Below are 9416 nucleotides of genomic sequence, written 5' to 3'. Positions count from 1 at the left end.
GGGAGGGAGGGAGGGAGGGAGGGAGGGAACGAACACAGGGAGCCTGGGTTTTGGCAATTTAAAATTGAAAGGAGGAACCCCAAAAGTTAAAGACAGTGGTTTCCAGTTGGCAGAGGGAACCATTTTCACTAAGAAAACATTACTTCAGGGGCCTGTATACAGAAAGCCTACAGGTTTGCCTGGCCTTGGACCACATTTGTAAATGGGAGGGAAGGCCTGGGGCAGACAGTGTGGCAGCTGGAGGGCTTTGGCTCCTGAAACTGGTGAGGTGGATGCAAAGTGGCCAGGCTGAACCGGGAGCCACTCTAGAGACAGCTACAGAGCTGAACCAGACAGATGCTACCATGGAGCCGCGGCCAGGGTCTCCCCCTGACCATCACCCTCCCCTTTCTCTGCAGCAGATCTGAGAAAAAAGGAGGAGACTGGATATCTTAGTCACTGATTGGCACTGCTACCTAGAACCAGTTTATCAGGTTGTTTTAAATTGGTTTACATTTACTTATGCAGTGTATGGGCACATGTATGGAGGTCAGAGGACAACCTGCCTCCTTCTACCACATGGGTTCTGGGACTGAATTCAAATTGTCATTCTTCTGCTGAGTCATCTCTTTCCTTCCTTCCTTCCTTCCTTCCTTCCTTCCTTCCTTCCTTTTTTTTTTTTTTTTTTTTTTTTTTTTTTTTTTTTTTTTTTTTTTTTTCTTCTGAGATAGCCCAAATGACCACGCTGGCCTCAAAGTTGTGATGTTCCTGTCTCAGACTTCTGTATGCTGGGCTTTAGATGTGTGCCACCACACCCAACTTAAGTCATCATTATTTTGCACACACTGCTCCAGCAAATGGACCCAATCACTTTCTTCATGTTGGTTCTGTTTTTTATTTTTTATTTTTGGTTTTTTGATGGAGGGTTTCTCTGTGTAGCCTTGGCTGTCTTGGAACTCCGTAGGTCAGACTGGGCTTGAACTCACAGAAATTCATCTGCCTCTGCCTTCCGAGTGTTCATATTGGTTCTAGTGATACCATATGAACGCCCGTGAACACCATTTGTATAGTGTGAATTCCTGCTGCCCTCGAGCCGTCACATCTCACATGTGCTCTATGTATGCCATACGGATGGTAGTCCTCTCTAACGGAACACTGGCTGCCATGTTGCCATTCTGACATACAGGTTAAGGGTGTGAAGCACCTCTGCTCTTCCACCTATTAGGTCACAGGGAGGAGGAGTCTATAAAAATGTCGCCTCACATTTCAGCCAGAATACTACCTGTTCACATCTGGAGTGCTCATTTGCCCTGTGCCTCCCTAAGACAGAAGCAAGAGGCCTGCAGAGAGAACAGTTGTGTACTGAGCCTGCTGTCGGCCAAATGAACATTAGGGCAGAGCTGAGAGGCTCTGGGAAGGACTCTGGTGTTGAGAGGGATTCCCTGACTTGTCCATCTCTGCTACAATGGAAACGAGGAAGGGGAAGACAGTAGCGACCTCCCTTTCTCTTCAGGGTCATGAGCTCCAGCTAACCCTCAGCTTCTATGGGAGAGTTCAACTCACTGTGTTCAAATGTACTGACTTGTGACCACAAGCTCTGTGAGCAGGGGGCCTTGTGTCCAGAGGCTTGGAGGGAGAGCCCACAGACCCACCAGGGCCCTGAGCCCGTCTTCCTGCATGGGTCATAGCCCAGCACCACTCACGATATTGAGATTAGTGAGCACGTAGCGTTCTGTGTCCTCCTGGTGAGCCTGGGAAACATCGGGGCCCACAGCTACCAGGAGTTCTAGGTGCAGAATGTCCTCCAAAGTCCTTCTTCGTCTCAGTCTCTGGAGGTGAGAGGGAGGGTGGCCTGGGGGGGGAGGGGAGGAAGAGGCTGAGGACCAACGTTTTAGAAAGCAGGTGTTTGGAGCTAGCAGAGAGGGCTGACCAGTCAAAAGGCTGATTTCATGTCCCTCCCAGGACCCAGTTCTCAGTCTGAGGAGTTGGTGAAGGTGTGGACAGGAGTCCCAGTTCAGGCTGGGAAGAAGGTAAAGGGAGCAGGTCTTTACTGAGTTGAGGCTCTGCTTGAGACAGGATCCACCTCCCTCTCTCCTGCTCCTCCATCTGGGACCCTCTTGCTAAGGAGGAGTCCAGTATTCCTTCCTTGGTGAGACAGAGGGAGGGAGAAATACAGTCCAGAGGTAGGGTCCTACATAAGAGTCCTGCTCTTCCAGGACCCAGAGAGGGTAGACTGCAAGCTGCCTACAGCCTTTGGACCTTGCCTAGGGGCTGGATCAGTTCTCAGCCAAGTAGTTTAAGCCTTGAAGTGGTTGTTCCATAAATGAGCCAACCGGAAGGAGCACAGCCAGCTTTGGTCTCTGGACCTCAGGGATCCAGCTCAGTGCTCACTGTCTTGTGGAGTTCAAAGGAGGAGGAACCCAGGAAACAGTGTCCCAGACCTTCAGGAACCTAGAGGTGGGAGGACCCAATGATCCTGACACTGTACCCTGCCCAGGCCTCAGAAAACCTGGGTTTAAGTGGGAGGACATTCCCTAAGCTTCTGTACCCTGACTCCTAGGTTCATCAGTCTCTGGACCTTGCCAGCATCTATGTGGGGTGTGTATGGAGGCCAGAAGTCAACTGCAGGCATTGTTCCTCTGGAGTGCCCCCCCCCAATCTTGTTTTTTAAGACAAGATCTCTCACTGACACCTGGGGCTTGTGAACGAGGCTAGGTTGGTCGACCTGTGTGTTTTCCTGGCCAGTGGTTAGAATAGAAAGGATTGTGAGACATACCATTTGTGACCAGGTTTCTGTGGTCTTGGAACAATGCACACTGGGTTCTGCCTCTCTTCAGTACTGGAATTAGAAATGTTCACTCCTCTGCCCAGTTTTCTATGTGAACACTGGAACTAAAACTCAGCCCTCATGTTCCCACACACAGACGCACTTTACCAAGTGAGCTGGTTCCACAGTCTATCCCCAACCAAGGCTTTAATCAAAACCACCAACTTTTCCTCTGAGAAAAGGGATGGCATCCTGAGAGGTGGGGCCATAGGTCGTGGGAAAGCCTTCTCCAGGAGGATCACTGCAGGACAGGAGCCAGAGTTGCTTGACCTGTCACTCACCTTGTTTCCAAAGAAGGAATAAATATTTACAGCTATGGCTAGAAGTAGCAAGTTCCTGAAAATCAGCCAGCCCCCTGGAGGCCATCCACAGGCTAAGGAGGCCAGCCGAAGAACATCCCCTCACTTGTGATACTAAACAGAAGCCTGGGGTCAGGACTCCAGGGCAGCCAGAACACCCAGAACAACTATTATCAAGTTGGCAGGAAGCAATGACACTAATTAACAGAGAGAGACGTAGCTTCTCTGACTTCCTCCTTCTATGACTGAGAGAACCCTCATGGCTCTGACTCAATGGGAAGTCCCTCGGTCCCTCCACCCAGAGCTCAAGAAACTCCCCCGACTCAGAGCACATCAGGACAGCTACCTGTGAATGGAGCAGCATGGTGGCCAAAGTAAGAAGACATGTCCTTGGGCTCAGGATCTTGAAGAAGACTCTGCAAAACAAATGACTTAGAAGAGAAGAAGGAAGGAGGAAGGAGGAAGGTGGCAAGGGCAAGAAGAGAGGACAACAGAGACATAGGGACAGAGAATGAGGGGCAGTGCCTAGGCAGGAAAGATCAGTCCACATAGGGCTGCAACAAAATGGAGTCTATCTTGTTACCAGAGTAAACGAATTTCCTCCTCTTCAAGCAGAAAGACCACACCCACTCTACCCGAGAGCTTTGGCATCCCCCAACACCAGATCTTGTGTGATCCCACCTTCTGGAAATCAGAGAGCCCGCAGCAGCCCAGAATGAAGATGGCACCAGTGAGGATCCCTCTGACACTGACAGCTTGAAAAGGCTGGCACATCAACCCCAGGCAAAGCTGGCTCATCCTTAGAAAAGGCAGTCGATGGCCGGACAGGAGCCCTGGTGACTGGGATTCTAGTTAGTGTGCAATGTTCACTTGCTGGCTGGGCGGGACATCAGGCAGTGTTTACTCTTGGGAGCTTCCTCCCAGGGCAGGGTTATGGGGTGGGCAGCAAGCAGCTTCTTGCCTGGAATGATTCCCAGTTGAAGAGCACCAACCATGTCCTGCACCAGGAAAGTTCCAGCTGTGCACATCTAGCCTCCTGGGAGGGTCCGTTCTAGCAGTTCAGTCTAGACAAGAGCAAGTCCTAATTGGACCCAGGGGATGTGGGCTTATGTATAATGACCAGCCCTGAACTGCTCTTTTGGAATCTTTGACTAATCAATAAAAGGATGCACTAAGGACATGACAGTTCTGGCCTCTCAGCCTACCTCTCCTCTAGCACCCCCATTTCCAGACTTCATCTAGATCTCCTGTCCCTTTATTCCTGGCAGAGACTGCCTCTCACTGCACTTGCAGACACCCTGTGCCCTCAGCCCACTCCTCTGCCCCAAGTCCCACCATTTTGAGACTGTCCCTCTGGTCTGCACCTGTATTGGGAGCCGACTCCTAGCAGAAAGTGGCCATCATCTCTGCAGCCATCTCGGGCTATTTACTTATAGGTTGGTACTTTTCCACCATGATGAGAGACTTGTTTTCCTAGCATGATGTTTTTGCAAGAAGCCCACCACAGCTCAACATACTCTAACATCTTGTTTATCTTCTATACATCCTGGACCTGTGGTTAAGTGTCTCCAGCTGCACTCCCCAGCTTGTGCTTTATATACCCTTAGTTGCCTTTCAATAAACGAGACTTGAGACTTGATCAGACTGTCTTGTCTCTATTCTTTGAGTCTCTTGTCCCTCCATCCCCACTCTCTCCCTTGCAGACCCTGTTGACTGACCCTCGGACCAGCTGGTAGGAGAGTCCTGGAGCAGGTAAGTGGCCCTACAAGTACTGTCACAAGTTGCCTGGCATCCCACTGCACCTCCTGGGAATTTCTCATCCATTTGCTCCTAAACACTCTTGTACACCCTTCACCCTATTACTGTCGGGATATTTGGGGAGTTAAAGTCAGTTGTCAACAAGATTGGATCTGGAAAGGACTAAGAGATGGTTCACTTCCAGATGGATCTAGGAGTGCTTCCTGGGACGGTTAACCAAGAGAAGGCTCTCCTCCAGAGTGGGCAGTACCTCCTGCCTGCTTCTATTCCTCGCTCATGAGTACATGTATCCTGTTGCTGCTGCCATTGCCACCACCATCCTTCAATGACTTCAGAGCCCAGCTTCTTTGGCCTTTTAACACAGAATGGGGACAAGAGACTTCAGAATCCTCCAGGCCTTCAGTGCCAACTAGAACTGCTGGCGCATCCAGCTTCATGGACTGAGCAGTTACCAGGTGAAAGGTTATTTTTCCACTGCCTCAGGTGAAATGAGCCAGTTCGTGCCAGATTAGATTATATTAAAGGCAGGTTTCTTTGGAGGCTGCTCTTGGGCAAGTTCGCCTGAGCCCAAGGATTGAGGCCAGGGGAGTCGCCATGGGGAAGAGGGGAGGGGAGGAAGGGAGAAAAAGAGAAAGGGCATGCATGGAGAGAGAGAAGAGAAGGAGGAGGAAGAGGAGCAGAAGAGAGAGCAAAATGTCTGGATTCTAGAGAAGAGCCACTGGGGGAAGAGCAGCCCCAACCACTGTTCTAGAAAATTCAAGGTTGGGGCAGGGTGTGCCAGGTAGGGACTGAGAGATGCTGGAAGAACCTGGAGGCCAGGCCTATTTTGGTATGTAAATTATGCACCTCAGTCCTTTTCCTGGTGTCCGAAAGCAAATACTAGGTTCTCAACTTCGTAAGTGCGTAGACAACCGTTGTTGGACTGCCTCGCTGCAGTGTCTATTCTTGGTTATCAACTTGACTACATCTGGAATTAACTAAAACACCAACATTGTTTGTTGGGTACTCTTTTCTGTTTTTTTTTAAAGATTTATTTATTTATTATATGTAAGTACACTGTAGCTGTATTCAGACACTCCAGAAGAGGGAGTCAGATCTTGTTAGGGATGGTTATGAGCCACCATGTGGTTGCTGGGATTTGAACTCCGGACCTTCGGAAGAACAGTCGGGTGCTCTTACCCACTGAGCCATCTCACCAGACCCTGTTGGGTACTCTTGCAAGGGTTTTAGTTAATTGGATCATTTGAGGTAGGAAGGCCCTAAATCTGGGCTCTGACAGCCCATATAAAGGATGAGAGAGAGAGAGAGAGAGAGAGAGAGAGAGAGAGAGAGAGAGAGAGAGAGAGAGAGATATGCTTGCTCTTCTCTAGATTTTGATGGCATGTACTGAGGACCCAGACTGGATGAGATGTTCAGCCTCATGACTGCACAACTACTGGACTCTCAGAATTTCTGTTGGGAGACGGCCATTGTTGAACTGAAAGGAGAGAGCCACCACAACCAGTCTGTCTCGAAGGCAACTCTCCCGCTTTTGCTCCCACATTTTGTTAGCAGGGTTTAGCCGTTTGGGGACAGGCTTCTACCCTTTCCCTCCAAATGTGCTCTTAATTGTCTGTTAAACCGGTAAAAGAGTGTAAAACGGAAGTGCCTGAGTTATAAAAGTACATAACCAACGCCTGCAGGCAGCTGACATGTCCCTTCGTTCCCTTACCCCCTTGAGCTCCAGACCAATGTCTAGAGAGAAGAGTTAAGGACCTTGAAGCCAAGTGTCCTAGAAAAGGCTCAGTCTTCAACAGATATTCCCTTGCTTCACCCTTAACATCAAAATAAGATCAGTTTAATCCCAGCACTCAGGAGGCAGAGGCAGGCGGATTTCTGAGTTCGAGGCCAGCCTGGTCTACAAAGTGAGTTCCAGGACAGCCAGGGCTATACAGAGAAACCCTGTCTCGAAAAACCAAAAATAAAATAAAATAAAATAAAATTAGATGACCCCACAGGTCCCTTAAGCCCCCACCCCCATTTTGTAGTTTCACCCTTTAAAAATGCAAGACAGCTTGCCCTTGAGGATACAGTTCAGACCCCAAACCGGCCACCTCCCTGAGCACCCAGAAAATAAAGCTTTTGTTTGTGAAGCTTCTGCCTCAGAAGTGAGAGTTCTCAGTTTTCACTCCAACCCAACAAAACTAGCTGAGCCACAGCCTGTAAGCCAATCTAATAAATTCCCTGTAGATAGATAGATAGATTCATTCTATCAGTTCTGCTCCTCCAGAGAACCCCAACTAGCCTGCATCTACTAAATCCCCTTTGTGATGTAATTCATGCCATCTACCCTGCTTGTCTAGAGAACCCTAACCATATAGATGTCAAATGTTCCTTGAAGGCCCATGAATTTTTGAAGACCTGATTGCCAGCTTGTAGAAGCTGGTGGGACCTTTCAGAGTGGGATTTAGTGGGAAGAAGTTAAGTCATTGAGACTGTGACCTTTAAAGGCATTGAGGGGCCAGTTCTGTCCACACTAGCTCATTGATTTCTGTCATGAGGTAAGCGGCTTTTCCCTTTCATATCCTTCTTCCATGGTACTCTGCCTCATTATAGGTCTTAAGCAACCATATCTGAAAGCCATAGGCTAAAATGAACCTTTCCTCCTTATAAACTTGATTACCTCAGCTATTATGTCTCAGAGATAGGAAACTGACTAGCACCCCCGGTGATGACTACCTCTGTCTCCCCAGATACACCTGCAGCGTCTCTTCCCCCTGCACAGGGAGGGTGTGCACCCATCTGTGCTGGGCCAGACTGGCTCTGGGTCTCTCCTACCCACTTGCTTCCTTGAGATGCATTTTTTTGTGTGTGAAGAAAGGTTTTTTTGTTTATTTTTATTTCTGCGTGTATGTGTGCCTGCTTGTCTGAATGTGCACCACTCTGTGAGTACAGGCGTCCTTAGAGGCCAGAGATGGGCGTTGACACCCCAGTGTGTCAACCCTCTGCCCCTCCACTAGATTCACTTACATATGACATGCATTTATCTGAGCTCCTGCAATGGATAAGAAAGACTGGACCCTAGGGAAGCAGCTATGAGCCAATCAGAGGACCACTACGGCTGCTCTGGGAAGAGAATCAACAACAAGCTAACCAAACAGAAACATAATGCAGTGATAGGGATTGGTTCTGGCTCCCAGAATCACACAGGAATTGTACACACAGGTGCATTTGGACACTAACGGAAGCCTGCCCCCACTTGGCTCTGACTGGGAAATAAGGTTGCCAATGGCCAGTGGTTGGGCAAGATGAAAGAATAGGGACTTTTTGATTCCCTGAGCAAGCAAATCGCCATGACTCAGAAGCAGAGGGATTAGACATAAAAGCTGCAGGAAAGGAAGCAATCAGCCATGTAAGAATTCGGGAGAGTGACCTTAGGAGCCACTCTCCTGATTTGGTCTGGGGTAGCAGAGATCAAATGTTGATTTAGCAAATTGACTCAGGAAAGTTGGAGGACAGAATGTGTGTGGTAGCAATGAGGAGGTTAGAAATGACCAGTCTTTGAGCTAGTCAAGGCATATCAAAATTAGCTGGTGTGTGTGTGTGTGTGTGTGTGTGTGTGTGTGTGTGTGTGTGTCGTTGTGTGTGTGTTTGTCGTTGTGCCCTGGGTCCACAGGAAACCCAGATGAGCTCAAGAATTGAGACGTCCGCTGCAACTCGCAAGAGTTTTTTATTGTTTCAAGTTCAAACTCAGTTTGCCTGCCTTGCACTCACTGTATGAATGCTGGCAAGCGACCCTGAGTCCAGAAATCACTGGGTTTATATACAGTATAGTTAGGAATCCTGTGAATGTTCACAGAAAAAGGGAGTAGAGGGCTGTAATCATTTGGTAGAATGGTACTGAAGCAGGAGTGGGGGTAAATGGGGGTCTGTTCAGAGACTAATGTTATGGCCAGTCTTAACTGTTTGTGACCTCACCTCTGATCACCTTGAGCGTGTTATTTCTCTAAGGTCTCAAGGACAGGCACCTGGAGAGTTCTGCTTATCAGGAGGAGGTTGGTTTTTGGAGACACAAGGGCAAGGAGGAAGTCTGGTCTTGTCTCCTCAGAATGTCCTCATTGGGGGGGGGGGTAGTTATGAATAGTGCCATTCTAATGCTTGCCGAGGGCTGGAGGGAGGACGGGAGCTTCGGGGGGGGGGGAATGCAGAGGCAAACTGTCTGACACAACACTGAAGTCTCTTTAGTACCAGTAATTCGGGGGTTACAACATCTGTAATTCACCACTACAATACAGTATACATAAAAGACCTTAAATAACTTTGCATTCTCTCTGATCACAAAGATTAAGGTTGGATATCAACAACAAAGAAATGAGCAAGGGTATTCAACTTCATTGGATGCTGAGCAGCTCACTCACTGAGGGAAAATGTAGTCACACAGAAATCAAGAAGGAAATTTTAAAACTTTTTTTGTTTGTTTGTTTTTTCGAGACAGGGTTTCTCTGTATAGCCCTGGCTGTCCTGGAACTCACTCTGTAGACCAGGCTGGCCTTGAACTCAGAAATCCGCCTGCC

The 9416-nt window shown here is 48.6% G+C and overlaps 1 protein-coding gene across 1 annotated transcript in view; it reads right to left on the bottom strand.

Annotated features, from left to right (window-relative positions):
* The window catches only part of Adamts13 (ADAM metallopeptidase with thrombospondin type 1 motif 13), a 30657-nt gene extending 26754 nt beyond the window's left edge, over nucleotides 1-3903 (bottom strand). Inside the window, exons 1-3 of the mRNA XM_029536768.1 lie at nucleotides 3787-3903; nucleotides 3452-3521; nucleotides 1683-1831 (exon numbers count right to left, since the gene is read on the bottom strand). Coding sequence (XP_029392628.1) covers nucleotides 1683-1831; nucleotides 3452-3521; nucleotides 3787-3903 — 336 coding nt within the window. The remainder of the gene's footprint in view (nucleotides 1-1682; nucleotides 1832-3451; nucleotides 3522-3786) is intronic.
* Nucleotides 3904-9416: the final 5513 nt, after the last annotated feature.

This window comes from Mus pahari, chromosome 3 (genome assembly GCF_900095145.1).
Source record: "Mus pahari chromosome 3, PAHARI_EIJ_v1.1, whole genome shotgun sequence".
Taxonomy (NCBI): domain Eukaryota; kingdom Metazoa; phylum Chordata; class Mammalia; order Rodentia; family Muridae; genus Mus; species Mus pahari.
The sequence above is the reverse complement of the archived record's forward strand: the minus strand, read 5'-3'. Positions and strand labels throughout refer to the sequence as shown.